The sequence below is a fragment of the Athalia rosae genome, chromosome 1 (assembly GCF_917208135.1).
Source record: "Athalia rosae chromosome 1, iyAthRosa1.1, whole genome shotgun sequence".
NCBI classification, from domain to species: Eukaryota; Metazoa; Arthropoda; class Insecta; order Hymenoptera; family Athaliidae; genus Athalia; species Athalia rosae.
In genome coordinates, this window is record NC_064026.1 from 11,396,578 (window position 1) to 11,415,294 (window position 18,717).

Below are 18,717 nucleotides of genomic sequence, written 5' to 3' on the forward strand. Positions count from 1 at the left end.
TTGTGGCGTATAGAAGAAGAATACTTCTTTTTACGTTAAATAAAATATATTTTTAAATTTTCTGTACAGCATTATATGTACATCTGTAAATACATTAGTCAAGAATTATAGCTGCTAACAAGTATGAATTCACATTCGGTAATTGTTCTATAAATTGTTATTCCTATAACACAGACAGGACAATTTCGGTATACGTCTTATGATCTATTGATTTTTCAGAGATCTCTAACTACGACAATAGGTAACATCAACAACGGGAATACAATATACACAGATAATTCTTATTATACCTATAATACATATTTTCTTCGCGTAGCCGACGGGAAGCGTTACATTGATTTGCGTTTTCACTGGCACATTAAAATGTAAACAAGCAGAAAAAAGCGTACATTTACTTAGGGGTTGGTTCGACAGTCTCTTTACTTTTGATTACATAATTTATTTGATGAAATTAGCAACGATTCATCATCAATTCGTTTTTCTTGTCACATCAAATGGAGCCAACGATCAGGTACATTTTTCAGGTAGATAATGACTGACAAAGCAAAAGAACTAATTCAGTTATCACACTATCTAGCAAACGTTCCCTCACCGAATATATGATATTATTTCTGCCCCAATATTAGCATTTTGCTGTTTACGATTCGTTCAATCGATGACGTGCATCTAATCGTCACGTTTTAAATATTGAAGAAGCATTAGAAACTCCACGAATGTCACCAGACGAAACTGGAACAGTGGCGTGATCATTTTGGCAACAAAAGAACATTGATGAGACATTTTATAAAAAAAAAAATTTCTCTCATCTAACAACCTACCCTAGTCCAAAATAATTGTGACAGGGTTAAGAGGAAATTCGATCCCGAAGATATGCCAGGACCTCTTCCGTACTTTTTGTCAATGTTGCATGCCGGGGTTGCTTAAAACAGTTTCCACATAATGCCAAATACCTATCAAACAATTACGTCAAATGTGGTTATTCTTGGCAGAGAAAGAATACGAAAGTAAATTGTGATTGAACTGACCAGAAATGAGTTAAACGGAAGGAATAAATTTAATTACGTTAGTTTTTTGAGATTCCCGAGCTCCGGTGGAACATATCCAATATTGTTATTGGATAAATCAAGATTCGCTAGTCTTGGAAGCTTGCTCAATAAAGTCGCATCAATCTTCTCAATCTGATTGTTATTTACAGTCAGAATTTCCAATCCTGGAAGATCGTAGATACATTCCGGAATTTCAACAAATCTGGAATGCCATCAATTTTTTATAGCAATAATATATGCCATTTCGGGTTACTTAGCATGGACTCTCATACAAAATCAATCCAGATTATAAATATTCATGCCAGTACCATCCGTGCCACCTACTGTTTTCAGGTAAAATTCAATCGATTCTTGGTACCTGTTGTAAGACATATTTATCTCCTTCAAATAATTCAACGTGGAGAGAGTTCCAGGAAGTGTGGTCAGTTGATTATTGCTAACATCTAAAAATTGCATGTGTTGATATTTTTCTCCGATCCACTCAGGCAAGGACAATAAACGGTTGCGTGCTAATTTTAATTCTCTGACAGAAGTCACCACGGATAATTTAGCTGGTAATTCTCTAAACTGATTTTTACTCAAATCAATACACGTTACTTCCGCTTCAGATGCATCTTGTGCGGTAGTATCAGGTATCTCACACAAATTTTGATTAGCTATACTCAACAATTTTCCAATCCTCAAAGCATACCTAAAATCAAAAGGTTTCAAATATGTAGATGATGTCATTGCGAATCATCATGTTCGTAATAGTGAATAAAGAAACATCCTAACTTGTCTGGAAAAAGACCGGTATCGTTTGAAACTAGTGAACTTGTCACACCGTTTTGAAGGTCCTCAACATTTACGCTTTCTCTGAGATACCGCAGGAGTCTAGATGTACCACACTGAATTACATCACGCCTAACGTTGCGAACGTTGTTTCCGTCAATGAGAAAAGTATGCAGATTAGGCATTAAACTTATGCAGAAAGGAATGCTGCAAACCCAGATAAATCTTATTTTAATATTAGTCTCACAGCAAGAAAAAGGAACTTTTAATTTAGCCTAACTATAAACCGCTCTAATTTTCAAGATTCTAGAACTGCACTTCATACTTAACAATGTTGTTGTTGGATAAATCCAATCGTTCCAGGTTGCAGAGTTGTATGATTTCATCGGGAATTATTCGGATCTTGTTGTTCCCCAAAGTCAGCGTCTTCAAATGTGACATACTTTCCAAAGACGACACATTTATTGCCTAGAAATAGTTATAAGTTAAGATGTCCAAGCTCCAGCCTCAATCTCCAAATCAATATTTTTTTAGTCCATAGATAAAATTATAGCAAATGCTGGGATGAATGAACAATGCAAAATATGAAATACAACTCTAAGACTTACACTTATTTTGTTATTGCCCAAATGCAGCTCCCGCAAGGCAGTACAACCATTTGTGTCCGGCGAAGTGCTCAAATTATTTGTATGGAGAACAAGAACCTCCATTCTCCGTAGCTCACCCATAGGAGGAACATCTTCTATTTGATTGAAGCTTGCATCCAACTTTTTCAATGCTATACAGGCAAGTAGATGAATACTTAGATATCTTGCTCAGTGACAACAAACGCATTTCAACTCGCATCGCATGCTGCTTAGTTTTTGTTAGCCAAAATCACTGATTCATGATCCAACTTGAATAGGAACCATTACTTTCACACATTTTTCATAACGCAACATGCCTACACGTGCGGTGCTACAATACCAACACCCAGCTGCTGTTACAAAATACTTCAGCACACTTATTGATTAGTTGTACGTGTACTAATGTTACGCGATAGGGAAAAGAAGAAGTCAGAATGAAATCTCAGATAAGAAGAACACTGGGTTGAACATCTGAAGGAGAAAATCAAGTTTGGAAAGAGGAATTATAGGTATGGGGATTAGAAAAGTACCTGTGTACTGTATTAGACTATTGTTAGAATTGTTGGAAAAATTATTGACGTGATGTGACGACATAAGAGGATGTTCAATTTTTCAATTATCGTTAAATGCAAATATGATTCACTCATTATGACTATATGGAATTAATGAATGATTATGAGTTATTCTGATACATGAAATGCATGATAACTAATTAGGCAAGGCAATCCGATATATCGCCTGCAATACAGCAGTTGAAAATTGGTTATTCTAAACCATGCGATTACCTAATATCTATGTCATCAACTGATACAACATCAAGAAACTGACAACATAATATTGAAACACACCTCTCATGCTCGTTATATCTGGAGGCAACTCTTTGAGCATATTGTGACTTAATTCGAGACTGGTCAAACGTACCAGGTACCCCATTCCAACAGGTAAGGTTGTTAAGTTGTTACACGATAGATTCTGAATCAATACAGTTAGCAGACAAGAGGTAATTCTACAGAATTACATCCCAAACCCAAAATTAATTTTTACAACTACATACCAAATGTTCGAGCATAATCAGGTCTCCAATAGCAGCATCGATATTTTTCAACAGATTATTTCCAAGGTCTAAGAAGCGCAGCTCGCATAACTTATACATATCAAGGGGTAACGTGTGTATTCTGTTGACAGCTAGATTCAAATGTCTCAGTTTGTTCAAGTTTCCAATTTCACGTGGTATATACTGAATGACATTGTCGTGTAGCTGAGAACAAAAATAGAATATTACTATTATTGACATGAATATACCATAATGAACTACTACACAGATAAACCCAACTGAAAATTTATGATACCTAGATTTCTAGTTCCCTAATCCTTACTTACATCCAAGAAGTTAAGCTCCGATAAGAGCTGCACTTGTGGATCAAGTTTTGTCAAGCTGTTGGAACTCAAATTTAGAGTTGTCAGCTGTTCTTGTTCCCACCATCGTTCCTTCCCTTCATCAAAGCCTAGAGTAACATCTAATGTTTTCAATTCTTCACATGTCAGCTCATTGATTACCCACACTTTTGATGGCACTGAAAATCAATTCATGTTCAACCATCATAGTACAAATTATTTTTTTATAAATCATGTTTACTGAAATATCAAAGAGCAAACCAGAGGACAGTCCTTTGGCCGATAAATTTAGCTGACCACTCTTCCTCGCTGAAATAACAACACTTTCAGTTAACTCATCATCGTCCTCTTTTCGCGTTCGAGGTTTGAACAATGACCGATGATTTGCTCTCCTTCCAGTCAAATCCATATCAACGCGAGTAGGTCCAAAGTGTCGGAATAATGCCCCCAAATCTATTAGCAACGAATCAATCGGAAGTTAGAATATCTCGCAACGTAGCATTGTTGGAATCATTTTACAACAATTCCATACGATATTCGACTCTTAGATTTCTCGCGCAAACCGTGAGAAGATCTTGTCTCGCCAAATTGCGTTTTACGTCTGCGCGAATCAATTTTGAAACAAACGTAATGCTGATTGGTGTAAGCTCACGAGGCGGCAGTTTTAATCTTCAATTTAATTTTGAACCATTGAATATTGTATTATCAATTATTACTCAATGTCTGACCTTTGTATATTAGTCTCTCTTCAGCCGATGAATTATTGCACCAGTTATAGTTTTTTTACAGACTTTTTTTGGAAAAGTGGAAAACTCTTGACCTTCAATGTTTGTTTTTTTTGTGATCGTCATTTAAACTTTTTATTAAAAATTGAAACTTCACACTGACTTACATATATTTCTATTTATTGAAAGGATTACAAGAAATATCATACAAATGTAATTAGATGTCCGATCCCAAATATCTTAACTGATATACACTGTGAAATAATATTATTCAGCTGTTCAGAAACCTCAAAAGTATATTACAAAAACGCAATGTATCTATATCACTTGTATCTTCTATAAATATTTAATATTCATATAATTACTCCATAACGGTATTATAAAAAAAAATTTACAAGGATTTCTGCAGAAATTCATCGAAAATGAAAACGGAGACTGACGAATCTTGGTCGCTAAGAAGCTGTTTGAGGTCGTTGACGTGACCAGCCAAATTACGCACCGCTTCTGCTTGTGGCTCCATAAATTTCTCTTCTAAATAATGAGCTACAGCTCCATCTTGTTGGTTGTGGCGCAAGGCATGGGAATGTAGACGCAGTGCTTCGTCTGCAAGCTGCTTCTGGGTGTCCAAAGCCTTAGCCAAGCTATTCAGCTCGTTGAGTTCTACTACTCTGCTCTCTTTACCCTGGTAAATTAATAAAATAGGAACACATGAAATAATTTATACATTTTTCATTTGGCAAAAAAATATGGTTTACTCTCGCATTTGATGAATTGAAGATTTGGTAGCAGCCCAGTTATGTCTATATCACCAATCTTAGGCTGGAAATCCAGGAAAATAAACCAAATATAAAAATTGCTTTTACATTACTTACAGCCCTCTTGAATTTAGGCTGCTGGTTGAAGTTCATCCTTCCACCACGCTTAGCAATGTATTTGATGAGATCAAAGGCATCATCCCAGGACTTATCTGAAAGTTTTCGGTACAGCGCCTTAAATCCATCCCGATTAGCTTCGTAATTTCCAAAGTGACTCGACATCAACAAATATTCAAAGCTAGTCTCAATCTGGGCATTAACGTATGCCTGGAGATCGGCTTGCATAGCTTCAAAGGACCCATATTTGGCATTACAATTTGCCAGTAGAGCACCATCTGAACAACAAAATAATTATCACAATATTGTCCAACAATGAAAAGGGAATAAAACATCATCTAATATTAAAGTGTATACCACTTGTATCGATAGGTCTGGGGCTACATGCACCCTGTACGTCGTTGTAACAATAGTCGGCCGAAACCGCTACCAATAAAGCGGAAAGAACTGCGAATACCTTCATGATTGCTGAAAATATATATAAAAAATTTCAATTGTCGATAACGACGAGACTGATATACTGAAAGAGAGATAAAACTTAAAAATAAAAAGAATTGTCAGAAAAATTGCGCATCAGTGAGCTTCGTAGATTGTCAGGAAATGCAACGTTGTCATAAATTGCGTCGGAGAATCTTGGGTTAATAATAAACAAAATAATGTGGAACATATGTATTATGTACAAACATGACTAATCTCTATGCTTCGAAATCACGAGCATCGTCAGCATTAATGGTATTGCGTTCAGTTTCTACCTAAAAGCAACTTTTGTGACGCCCCTGAAGCACTTCATGATCTATCCGCAAGGTGACGTACAGACATTGAAAAAAAAGTTACAGGGTATAACGAAATAATTTGTAACGTTAAAATTGAATTTATTAAGAGGAAATATACGATTATTCTGACTTTAATAAAGATCCGAATGACTTGATAGCATAATACAAATTTAAATACGTACCTCTAAAAAGAACGTTTCTGCTTAGCTAGTAGCGTGAATACTCTCGCTTCGACGCTCTGCTAAACAATGAACATTTATCGGGAGAAAATTTCCTGAAATGAGTGGTCAGCTGACGATTATGAGCATGCGCTGTTCAAAGTGCGCAGTGAATTTTAGTGAGACGATGACAATGCTAACCGAGATTGCATACGCAACAGTGTACTTTGTTTTTAAGGCGCTGATGGCTGATTCGAGAGTTTAGTTGCGCATATTATCTGAACGAGCTTTGAGGCTACCTTCTATGCCAGTGTGTATAAAGGTTGCTTCGAAATAAGAGGCATTATAGATTTGACAATTTTCGATTGGTTCAGATTCTCAATACCTACATCTAACCTAACTACCTTGCGCTACCTACAATTGCAAAGACAATGAACATCATCTACGGATTCCTTCTTGCATTCGGATGCATCAGCATCGCTGCTGGAGATAGATTGAAATGTAAGTGAAATTAATTTTCTTTCATAACTTCCTGTTTAATCTGACTAATTAAGCAGTCTCCGCATTTCAGTATTCTTCATTATGATCTCTAGGCAAAAATTCGAATCTACATTGTACAGCCCTGGTTACAGTGTTGCCACTAGCTACAGGTTCTGCGAATAATCGAGGGGTTTTTGTTGTGTCATAATTGTTGCTCTCACGATCACGTCACGTGACATGCTCTTATGATCTTGGACCTCGTGGTTCAAAGTTTGCCGAATACAAATTTAAGTTACCTTGTCTATTTCAATTATCATTTCGCATCATAGTGATAACTATCGAAACATACATCCAGCCAAATTTTCCAATTACAGGACAACATGAACTTTTTTCATATTCAAAGATATTCATAGGTTCTACTGTTTATGTTTTTATTTGAGCACTGCCCAAAAGCGTTGTTGACGTTCAGAGACAAAGCACATAGTCAATTCAATTGGCAAAGCGAGAACAATATGGACACTAGCTTGACATCAAATTTGCATGGTTGGAATGGCTTAACAAATTCCCTGCTATTGTCAATACCACATTGGTAGTTCAAAATTGCAGCTCTATAATGATAATTACTGTGAAGCAAATGATTTGATTAGTGATCATTCAAACCACTTAGCAACTTTGTACGCCTTTATCATTGTCAAGTAAAAGTCGTCGACAGATAAAGATTAATTCTTGAATATTCTGGTCATGAGTCCGTGATACTTCATACATGTATCTAAAGACTTTTGCATGTGTGTATGTGTGTGTGTCTGCACCTTCTACTTATTGTAATAAAGTATCTAAAAGTCACCTTGATGGTGTCAGTAGCTTACCTTTCTATAGTTCAATAGATTCACTTGTTCAAGGTCAGTCAATTTTGACCTGAATTATCTCAACACGGGTTGTCAGACAAACAAAATCTTACCTAAGATATAACGTTAAAAATCCGTATCAATCAATTCAATAAAATCCAATCAATCTCTTCACTCTCAATCGCTATTATAGTTTCACAACTATAGATGTAACATAAAAAATTGATAGCATCGATAACTCGTTACCTTTGAACAATATCAAACTAGACCTCTGTATCTGAACTATCATAAATATTCCTACTAACTTCAGCTGTTTTTGCATATTAGATCCGTCTGACCTACTGCATTAATATCAAACACGAATGAGTTGTTGTTCGTTTGCAAACGGCTTGTTTGTATTTAATGTTATCTACATATCAATGGTGAAGTTATTAAATGCTTGTCAATACATTTCTAAAAAAATGATACATGCTGACGTCAGAGGTGGCTTTTCCAAAAATAAGACAGTCAAATCCTCACAGGTAGTAGAGGGTACTGTTTTTATATTTGTACTTTCTCAGAATGCTTAAAAGGAACTTATTTAATCGATATGCTTCTAGAATAAACTATAATGAATACCGCCCACATTACTCGGCAACAGTGTCGACCCATACACAGATAAGGAGTATTGATAAATTACAGAGTGAATGATAAGGATGCGTTGTATCCAGTGCAAACTCCAAACTAACCAGTGAACAATCTCTATTGTTTCAATTGTAGATTATCTGAAGATATCATTCAATCTTGTTGTTAGACCATCCAACGAGGACTGTATTTTTTCCCTGTAACGGTCATTGGGGTCACAGTCAGATGACAAATTGCTCCTCATGTCCAAATTGATCAGAATATTGGGGCCAGGAGAACGTTTAATTATTTTCCTTACTAATTGAATGTGATGGCAAAACTGGGAGGCGTTTCCACTTCTTGGTTTATTCATATTCCACAATACGTATTATATCCCTGAATCTATTTCGCAAAACCAGAAACATAATTTTTTCACTTATAATGAAAGTATACTGTTATTGCAAAGAGCAAACTAAAAATTCAAAAGTATTGTGATTAGTAACGAAATATTTGAAATGCAACACACGTCAATCTGACAATCTATGTTGGTCAACATGAGTGTTAATCCCAATGGATTATCATGATGTTGAGAAGCTGAGAACAACAAATTGAATGTAACTTATATTCGATGTTGCATCAGATCGGCAAGTCATTAAAAATAGTAGAATGGGATAATATAATCTCCACCATTCAGATCATTCGTTGTATACATACATATGTATACGCACTTGAGTAGCCCAACAATAGTCTGAGATATATTGCTACCGATAATAACAGGATCATAATCTATTCTCGAAATTTACACGTTGTAACATGCTATACTTATGTACATCATCACATGTCCGCTGAATGCTATGACAACCTCGAACGTGCAGAACGCGATTACAATGCACTAAAGAATTTCTATATCTCTCATCGGTATCTGTAGGATGCAGCCTGGTCTTTCCGTAGTGAAACTCAGATGATGATGGTTTCCTGACACGTAGTTTCAACATCGAACGTTTATGTAAAAGTTTATAATTTTTAGATGTAATCGATGCCCTTCCCTTTTTTTCTAAAACACTTAGTTTCTTGGAAACCGATTACTCTGAAATTTAATTATTCAAATAGCTATAGGATTATTATTATAAACATCTTTGACTGTATAATCAAAGTTCAACAGGCCGCCAATAATGGATGAGTCAATAGATGACTCGATCAACAAACAATCAAAAAATACAAATGATGGGATTAACTGCTATAAATATCCGATATCACAAACTTTTTGTCCCATGTCAAATCAAATAAGACCCAGAGTTTTATGCTGAACACTTGTAAGAAATGATTATAGTTTCGTAACCGATTGGTTGCAAGCGGTAATTTTCACAATCAATACGATTATAAATATCATCTGCTTTTGATTTCAAGGTACTCTCAACCCTGCAGACGTACCTAATTCATGGCTGGATATGGTAGACCCGTGCATCAAGGCCATGGAAGCCCAAGTGCAGACTGAGATTGAAGCATCTATAACTTATCTTGCCATGGTAATAATAGTGCTGTATTATATCAGCTTTGAAGGACTTAGTTTAATGAGCCATTTAGATGATATTCATTGTTCCTATAATTTTTTGCTAACTTACAGGGTGGTCACTTCGCACGTGACTCTGTAAACAGACCTGGATTCAGCAAACTCTTCTTGGAAAGTGCCAGCGAAGAGCGTGATCATGCTTTGAAGATCATTGAATACCTATTAATGCGTGGACAGCTTACAAGTGATGTGAGCAAACTGCTCAAGTTCCCACTGGTAAGTCTGTATTATATTTGGTGATCGAGATGAGCTTGGAGAGACTTAAATTTCTGAACGTCAAAACATTAATGCATTTCACATCAGCGACCGATACGAGAGGAATGGTCCAGCGGAGTGGAAGCACTTTCCGATGCTCTCAAGCTGGAAGCACAAGTTACACAAAGTATCCGCAACATCATTCAAGTTTGCGAAAATCCAACACCCAGCGACTTCAACGATTATCATGTGAGTGTGATCATTTATATCCAACACCTGGTTTATGGTATGGCTCAAGAGATATTGGGACTGAAATATAGAAATTATAATTTTGGTATATTTCTATCGGATCATCTATTTTTACAAGTTATTTGGAGAATTGTGGTCTTTGTGAACAAATGTCAAGACAAGATATAAATCGAATAATAATCAAATCTGATTGAATGAGATGATTGTGTAAAAAAGTTTCACAGCATAACGAGTGGAGTTGCACGTACCAGATAAGACAAAAAATTCTTGCCCATCTGTACTTATCCAACACAATCACTGTTTGTATTTCCGACTACGATCTTTAGAAATCAATTATTTCATTCGTCCTCAAGTTGCTACGTGGCTGATAACATACTGACGCGATACATGGCTAATATTTTTTTTTTTTGTAACTACTACTACTTTAGACCAATAAAACATTTTTCTAAATTTTCAGTTGGTCGATTATCTCACCGCTGACTTTTTGGATGAACAATACAAGGGCCAACGTGATCTTGCTGGGAAAATTTCAACTCTTGGTAAGATGATGGCAACTCACGGACCCCTTGGTGAATTCCTGTACGATAAGAAACTCCTCAACGGCGAATTGTAAGACGCCTGTCTGTTTGAGAAATAATAAAAATGTGACATTTTTTTTTTATAACACAAGTCAGTCATATTTGGAATAATGTAGCGGTTTGAATAACGATCACAATCGTGTATTCGCTAGTATAGTATCCATGGTTTTCTATCGTCCTTTGTTCGTGTCACAATTGACTCCTAGGTTTAAATTAATTCTTTTTTCCTAAATATGGCTGTATATATAACAACAAAATATTCTAAGATTATGTATAAAGAACAGAGAGTTTATAGTGTTTGTTATTCTGTAATCAGGTTCATACTGTAAACGATTATTGGTGAATAAAGACATGCTGTTCAAAGATGAAATAATACCTGGAGTGAAACATCCTCAAATCTCGTCCCATCTTGGAACTTACACCTGACCAAATGATTATTTCGAGATAATTTCATGACATGAGTTTTTATGAGATCAGTAGAAACGAATAGGAGTAACGAAGGAACATTTTTCGTGTATATTTCAACATTGAGTAATATTCCAATTTATATTGTCAAAACATAAAAATCATTCTATTTTGCGATTGATTTAACTTCGTTGCTACCGCGATGTAGGTAACTACAAGTAACTTATGCGATAGGGTTATTCTACAGGGCTGCAATCATGATTGTATTTTACAAAATCAAAACATTAAATGTATATGTCCATTAATAATTTCACAATAATTTCTTGTAATATATTCAACAGTGTCCACAGAATTTCCACAATCATTAAAAATAAATCGGTTCACAAACAAAATCCAAGTCCATAAATAACATTTAATTGTGGAAACGGAAACGCTGTGGATACCCCATGTGAATCTATTATACCTAAGTGATGTCGTATAATTTTGAGCTTGGTTCTGAGTATATTCGTTCATAAAATTTCCTAAATTCTACAAGACACTGGTTTGGCCATGGTGTCACACCGTAGACAGCTGTTCAAACCACTGTTTTACATACTGACCTTTCAGACTATACTAGAAAATGTGAAAAGTATTTTATCAAAAGACATTTCCACACCGTTTGTACAAATATACGAATAGGTTGTTCTTTAGAAGTTACCTCGCAGATTTAACTTTTCTGCATATTTTATAAATTGCTTTTGAGGAATGGCCTTAGATACAGTGAGAATGACTCGTTGACGCTCTCCTGATTCAACGGACTCTTCATTGCCTCATTAAACAAGCGCTCATAGACGTTGCCATCGTACGCCCCAAGGGCTGAGCCTAAGATTTCATCTCTGATGTCAAAACCATCGACAACCCCAATTGCATTCGGACGTATTAACCTCAGTAATTCTTCTAGCCGAGACTGAAGCAATGGAACGTCTTCGACGTTCAAACATGAGAACTGCAGAAGAGCAAAATATTATTCTTGTTATACGAATGTTTACCAATAATACCGAATAAAACCTTTGAAATTTTCATCACTGAAATCAAATTTTACCCTGAGGAAGTCTCCGACTCGTTGCAGCACCCAATAGACAGCGTAGAGTTCGCAAAGTTGTGATAATACCGTATGTAATTCTTTAGAAATTCCCGTCAGGCTCCGTACTGCATTACTAAATCGTTCAACAATAAAGGCACGGCAATGCGATTCTGCGGCATGAGCCAATTCAATACTTGTATCATTCCAACTGTCTTCTTGAGATAAACCACTTCGGATTCGTCGATCCATATTTTCCGTTGCCAAACGAATTTTTCTGAGGGAATGAATCAATCAGTTAGTGTCCAGTTAGAAAATTGATGCAATTAGTATAAAATCATTGAAAATGATGCAGATTTCATTTACCCAGCTGCAACGGACTGATGTGCTCGTATGATGCAAGTCAATGTATTTTTCCAGGGTCTTTGTTTGACGCGCCGAGACAGTAGAGTCAAATATTTAACGGTCGGTGGCAGATCTTGGCCACTAATTGCTTGTTTCCAAGCCTTCACTAAGTACCTTGCCGTTTGAAGAAATAAGACGGTATTCTCTCCCTCGTAAGTACATGCAGCGGTTAATAATCCATAAGTTGCTGGCAAATTACTTGCAGACATATAACCATGACCACCGCAAGATAATCTTACTTGTTCTACGCCATGCGATGCATCTGAAGATGCAACAGCTTTTAAACAGCAAGCTAATGCATGTAACTGAAATATATTTATCATTGACGTGTTGCAAGATCAACTGAATTTCGTTTAATCATATAGTCCGGCATTCCCACTTTGGTAAACCATTCGAAAAATCTCGTGTACCTCAGGAAGTCTTTCCAGTTCGCCTTGGTCCAATTCAGCGGTGACGTTATTGTACATTTCCCAAATCCAATCAGCAGCCATACCAATTGCAAAACAAGCAGCCAAGTGTGGAAACAACTTGTATTGTTGGGTGACGTAGTCCATGATTTGCACCTCTGGCTTACTATGGTGAAAGATGGATCATCGTTTAGTTAAGTGACAATAAAAGTAGTTTCTGAAATAATAGCAGAAAGATGTACATACTCCGAAGAAATTTGACACTGACGCCTGACAGCGCTGTATCTTATTGCAATTGTGACAGCCTTTGATAAATATCTCGCAATGTCTTTAATGAGTACAACGCGTACAAACATCATCGTTCCATAAGTCAATTTGTCGCTCGGTGCTTTGACGTATGTTCCATCTTCTAAAACCTGAAATGAACGTTCATAGTTTTCTCAAATAATTTTGCTATGCTACGTTAATGGCGACTACATTGAGAGATAGAGTTGTCATAATAATCAGTATATCATTGCGATCTGATATCATGTACGATCGGTGATATTCCATCATAAAATAATCCATCATAATGATAAAATGTTGCTTACGAGAAACATATTCTCACAAATGTATTCAACTTAGGATGGAATAACAGAAATAATCAATACACGAAAAACTAACTTGTGAATTCTTCATCAGCATGTGTTCTCTTGGAATTCTAACATGATCAAAGCCAAGAAAACCATTATTTGTTGCGTTCATCCCCAATTTTGTCCCGATTTCTCCGATCTTTATACCTGACAAAGAGAATTCGTAATTTAAGCCTATGTTCATCTTAGTAACAATGACAAATTAATGAAACGTTAATCATTTCTCTGAGCTCTAATATTTTCTCACCAGACAACGGCTCATGAGTATCTTCGTCTCGAAGCTGGACAATGAATGGATGAATGCCCTTGCATTGCCCTTGGGTATACAATTGCGCTACAACTACAGCGTAATTAGCCGTATGACCCACTGTAGAAAGAATGATTAATAAGGTGTGAAATAACTGGTTTATGTTGGGATCAAAGTGCAATAAAAATTATTATACATCTACTGGGTAAGATTTCCGGATAAATCTGGGGACACTATTCAAATGTACTTATTTTCGACAAACCTATATCAATTGGTATTAAAGATACTAAATAACTTACGTCCCCCTGGCCACCACTTATACGAAGTTAATGTTGGGCTGTTGAGAACAAATTCTTGTGTGACGGGGTCATACGTAGCAGTTGTTTCCAATCCTCGAATAAAAGTCCCATGGCCAAGCTCAGTCTGAAATTCAATGTCACAAAGCATTTCTTATTGCATTGGTTCGTTGGTTGAATTACAGGTCTATTTGCGTAAGATAAAAAAATGACCAAAATATATTTTGTAAACTTGACTTACTGAATCGACATGCATGATTCAAAGAATGGAGGACCTGCTGGGCGCAGGATACAAAAATATAAGTAACAGTCTACAATTCCATGGAATATAAAACAAACTCTAACTAACAAGGCAACAAACCATCTACGAAAACTATAGTTATATGGAAAATGGTAATCATATTTGCATTGAGTAATATGTCGTCACTATTCCAGCGCAACCAGACGGCACCACAACTACATTTATGGACTACTATAACACAATTGGATGTACGTACATGCACAGATAATTTTCGGCATACTAAATCTTAGTTATTCATACTTTCATATTTTATGACTCAAATAAAATAAAAGAACTCAGATTAATTTATCGACGTCACTGACCTGAGCATAGGTTCCAATTATTTCACACGACCAAGCTCTCGATATCCAATATCCTTGTTGTTGGACAGTGGCTTGTCCCATGATTGCAGGAATAAACATAACATAGTGCAATGTCAAAGGATTTCCATCCTTCAAAATGGCAGAACCTAACATTCCTCCAAGGACTTGTCTAGAAAAAATATTGCTCACAATCAGGCAACCAAAATCTATACATCCGAGATCTAACTGATGTGAGAGATCTTGCAGTTAGTTAAATCTTAGTCTCATTGTTGATAAAATTAGTCACGTCATCAAATAATTGTGTCAGCAATGAACTTACGAGTATATATCAATATCTGCTTTTCCTTCATTCTGGATTTCTTGCACCTTCCTTAGAACTATGCATCCTTTGCGGATGGCATCCTCATATTTTTCCTTGTGACTTTTGAATTCTGCAGGTATAGTATCTTGTAGTTCAGGATCGCTTAAAAATAATTCCTCTAAAAGTGGAGACATCATAGAAAATTAGATATTTTGACATGCATTAGGACATCAATCGTTATCAAACTAATTGTAACAACAAATGTTAAGTAACTATAGCAAATCTAGTTTTATTGATTGTATTTATTGATTTGTAAAACTTAGATGGTGTAAAACTCTATTTGAAATGCTACAGAAATTATATAATTAAACAAATAATCATAGTTAATAATTCGATAGCATATGTATGAGGTGGGATGTATGCAGAAATGCCAATGAGTTCAGTTGAGTTATTAATAAGACTCAGAATTGCATTATCTGAGGATGTAATATCAAAGAAACGATCAAGTTGGGTAATTCAGTGGTCAACTTTGAGTGTGTGATTATAACTGTTCATGCTCAGGTTCGTAATATTTATCATTATACCTATGCTATGGAGAAAGCTAAGAGAAATTCAATCCAAACAAGGTTCAAGTAGGGGTACAACAAACACATGTCCCCATAAATGCATTGTTGTACTACTGATAGTGAGTCAAACTAATCAAAAATATAAGAGCAGGACTTCCTTGTTAACAAAATGTACACACGTAAAAAACAATTTATATTTATAATATGAGACAACTGTGTTAGAATTTAATTGAGTATAACGAAAATTTTATATCCTTTGCAATGTTTCAGACTACATGAAAATCATTTTTTCAAATAGTGATCGTAGTACCTGATAGAATCGATGATTCTGTAATATTTATAACCAGAATGTATCATTAATTCACAGAATTAGCTGTACAAAGAAATGATTAATAATCCTGAATTGATCAAATTAATCATTACAGGTATTAAGTGGTCCAAATTTATTATCTGGAAACGTCAAATTTATCTTTGAAGCTGGACTCTGACCGCTGATAGGCATAAAAAAGCAGGCACGCATTGCTTCGTTTGCGGGGGCAAGGAAAAAAATCAAGTAAAACATATTCACGTACGTACCTCGTTCTCGCCGCAGGGCTGTTTTTTCAACACCACCATCCAATAAATGCGTCAATTCAAACGGATCGAAGGAACATCTTTCACGTTCCCGCTGCAAATCTTTATTCACTGTTGTCATTTTTACACGCGTAATTTATCCTTTGGAGATTGAATGGAGGGCAAGGAACCTTTTCTCCAACCTATTCGCAATCGTATTTCGAATGTATCAGTAAACCTTCACGCTTGAATGAAGAATGTCACAATCTCAAATACTTGTTAGGCTGCGTCGTCACATCACTTTGGATCAAAAGATGAACAAAAGACGTCAGAACCAGCAAAACCGGAGGCTTATATACTCGCTTCCAATGTCACATCAACTTGCAGAGCCATCTTGTTTCTTTATTCGAAACTGATTCGAATAATTCAAACAACAAAATGGATAATGAAAATCATGTTTAATTATCCCAAATTGCCCGATCTCGGAATTCAACTTTGTCAGCTTTCAAACCATTTGAACTAGAAACGAGGGTGCGCGCGACCCCTAAAGACGAAAGAAATAGAGCAGATTTGTCATTTAATGCTCAACGGAGTCATCCGAGTATACCCGATTTGCCTTCGGCTTTGCCAAAAAAACTGTCAGAGTCACAATAAATACAAAATAATTATTGCACCGATTTTTTAACCACTCTTTATCAATATGGCAATTGAATCTATGATCTCTAATTTATGACAGAGATACCTGGAGCTTTTTCTTGAGTTATTGTCACGAGGATAGAAAGCTACTGAGAAATAGAGGAACTAGAGGAAACATCCGAGAAGCCATCTTGCTTTTCTTTATCACGAAGGACTCGGTGACTCCATCATGAGGTACAAGTTTCTCACATTAAATTCAATTTCTTCGCATAAGTAATTTTTAAAGTAATAGTTAGCGAGTTTCTTCTAGTACAGAACAACGCTGATGCCATTATTCAGTTCAAAATAATCGTGAAAATTTTTGTCTACCTATAAAATGACCAAATTCTAATGTTGACGGGTGACCACATGGCGTACCGTCTCAAAACCATGTTGTTATAACTTTCGTGAATATTTACCATCCACTGAATTCACTTTGGCATTAGTCCCTGTAGCCGGCAGATATTCAACTTCATATAGTAAAATGGATAATTATTGACACATTGGAAACATACTAACCTCACTTTTTCCAGTTCTTTGAAGCTACAGAAGAGGCTAGCAGCCTCGGTTATGCGATGCGGCAAAAAGAAGGTTTGGTTGGATCCGAATGAAATCAATGAAATTGCCAACACCAACTCCCGTGAGTATTTGCTTACAAAGTTCTTAATATTGATTTCCCACCTTATCGACAAAATGATGATACAAACTTACATTTCTGACACCTCTTATGATTCTTTATGATATGTGTTTTTATGAATCTGAAAATATTCTGTTCAACAAAAATTTGATTGTTGTTTGCTTCTAACACCGTTTTGAATAGAGAAATTACACTCATTCCACAGGTCAGAACATCCGCAAACTCATCAAGGATGGTCTCATTATTAAGAAGCCCGTAGCAGTCCACTCCAGGGCTCGCGTTCGTAAAAATACTGAAGCCAGACGCAAAGGTCGTCATTGCGGTTTTGGTAAAAGGAAGGGTACAGCCAATGCGCGTATGCCACAAAAAGTAAATAATAGACAGACTGCACATACTTGTATTACGCTTTACTCTTTGAGAGCTCATATGATGATATTTAATTTTATTCTGACACCTCTTATATGAATTAATGTGATTCTTTTAAATTTATATCTGAAGAGCTGGTTTTCTCCTTTAGAAACCGAATTTTTATTCAATTATTTGTCTTTGTTATGAAAGTTTTGTCACGTCAAACTAAGGTAGAAATATTTCACAGGATTTATGGATTCAACGTATGAGAGTGCTTCGTCGGTTGTTGAAGAAGTATCGTGAGGCGAAGAAAATCGATCGCCACCTTTACCATTCCCTGTACATGAAAGCCAAGGGTAACGTGTTCAAGAACAAGCGAGTTCTCATGGAATTCATCCACAAGAAGAAGGCTGAGAAGGCTAGGACTAAGATGTTGTCCGATCAAGCAGAAGCTCGTCGTACCAAGGTACGTGAAGCTCGTAAGCGTAGAGCAGAACGTATTGCCACCAAAAAGCAGGAGCTTCTGCAATCCTACCAGCGTGAAGATGAAGCTGCTGCAGCGCAGAAGAAGTAACTTAGATCATCCGACAATTTTATTGTATAAATAAACAGAAAAATATACAATTGACTTTGTACGTAATTTGCCCTGAACTTTTCACTAATAGTAAGTACTGCCCATCCTTTGGAAAATCTCTCA

The 18,717-nt window shown here is 36.1% G+C and overlaps 5 protein-coding genes across 8 annotated transcripts; 2 read left to right on the top strand and 3 right to left on the bottom strand.

The window, feature by feature from the left end:
* Positions 1-27: 27 nt before the first annotated feature.
* On the bottom strand, positions 28-4,579 carry LOC105686994 (leucine-rich repeat-containing protein 40-like). 2 transcript variants are annotated; one of them, XM_048651151.1, is made up of 11 exons: positions 4,100-4,579; positions 3,824-4,017; positions 3,498-3,701; positions 3,292-3,415; positions 2,426-2,595; positions 2,143-2,285; positions 1,821-2,024; positions 1,405-1,737; positions 1,063-1,248; positions 819-950; positions 28-729 (listed from the first exon to the last, which is right to left on the bottom strand). In XM_048651151.1, the coding sequence occupies exons 1-10, from the start codon at positions 4,245-4,247 to the stop codon at positions 845-847; spliced, it is 1,812 nt and encodes a 603-aa protein (XP_048507108.1). In that variant the 5' UTR covers positions 4,248-4,579; the 3' UTR covers positions 28-729; positions 819-844. The 2 variants fall into 2 exon arrangements, with proteins under 2 accessions (XP_048507108.1, XP_012257717.2); XM_012402294.3 differs by having other exon boundaries at positions 28-950.
* A 147-nt stretch (positions 4,580-4,726) lies between these two features.
* LOC105687127 lies at positions 4,727-6,538 on the bottom strand. 2 transcript variants are annotated; one of them, XM_012402523.3, is made up of 4 exons: positions 6,391-6,538; positions 5,793-5,903; positions 5,427-5,713; positions 4,727-5,245 (listed from the first exon to the last, which is right to left on the bottom strand). In XM_012402523.3, exons 2-4 carry the CDS (start codon positions 5,896-5,898, stop codon positions 4,955-4,957), a joined length of 684 nt encoding a protein of 227 aa, XP_012257946.1. In that variant the 5' UTR covers positions 5,899-5,903; positions 6,391-6,538; the 3' UTR covers positions 4,727-4,954. The 2 variants fall into 2 exon arrangements, with proteins under 2 accessions (XP_012257946.1, XP_012257948.1); XM_012402525.3 differs by having other exon boundaries at positions 5,436-5,713; positions 6,391-6,534.
* An 86-nt stretch (positions 6,539-6,624) lies between these two features.
* LOC105687128 (ferritin subunit) lies at positions 6,625-11,256 on the top strand. Its single transcript, XM_012402526.3, has 5 exons — positions 6,625-6,867; positions 9,702-9,820; positions 9,919-10,080; positions 10,168-10,308; positions 10,766-11,256. Exons 1-5 carry the CDS (start codon positions 6,798-6,800, stop codon positions 10,919-10,921), a joined length of 648 nt encoding a protein of 215 aa, XP_012257949.1. The 5' UTR covers positions 6,625-6,797; the 3' UTR covers positions 10,922-11,256.
* Positions 10,940-16,768, bottom strand: LOC105687126 (probable peroxisomal acyl-coenzyme A oxidase 1). 2 transcript variants are annotated; one of them, XM_048651114.1, is made up of 12 exons: positions 16,385-16,768; positions 15,261-15,420; positions 14,942-15,110; positions 14,342-14,465; positions 14,043-14,162; positions 13,827-13,942; positions 13,410-13,579; positions 13,167-13,329; positions 12,718-13,061; positions 12,373-12,628; positions 11,989-12,276; positions 10,940-11,903 (listed from the first exon to the last, which is right to left on the bottom strand). In XM_048651114.1, the coding sequence occupies exons 1-11, from the start codon at positions 16,500-16,502 to the stop codon at positions 12,016-12,018; spliced, it is 2,001 nt and encodes a 666-aa protein (XP_048507071.1). In that variant the 5' UTR covers positions 16,503-16,768; the 3' UTR covers positions 10,940-11,903; positions 11,989-12,015. The 2 variants fall into 2 exon arrangements, with proteins under 2 accessions (XP_048507071.1, XP_012257945.2); XM_012402522.3 differs by having other exon boundaries at positions 10,940-12,276; positions 16,385-16,752.
* Positions 16,769-17,177: 409 nt separating this feature from the next.
* LOC105686986 (60S ribosomal protein L19) lies at positions 17,178-18,644 on the top strand. The gene is made up of 4 exons (XM_012402286.3): positions 17,178-17,230; positions 17,569-17,675; positions 17,878-18,041; positions 18,268-18,644. The coding sequence occupies exons 1-4, from the start codon at positions 17,226-17,228 to the stop codon at positions 18,592-18,594; spliced, it is 603 nt and encodes a 200-aa protein (XP_012257709.1). The 5' UTR covers positions 17,178-17,225; the 3' UTR covers positions 18,595-18,644.
* The last annotated feature ends 73 nt before the right edge of the window (positions 18,645-18,717 follow it).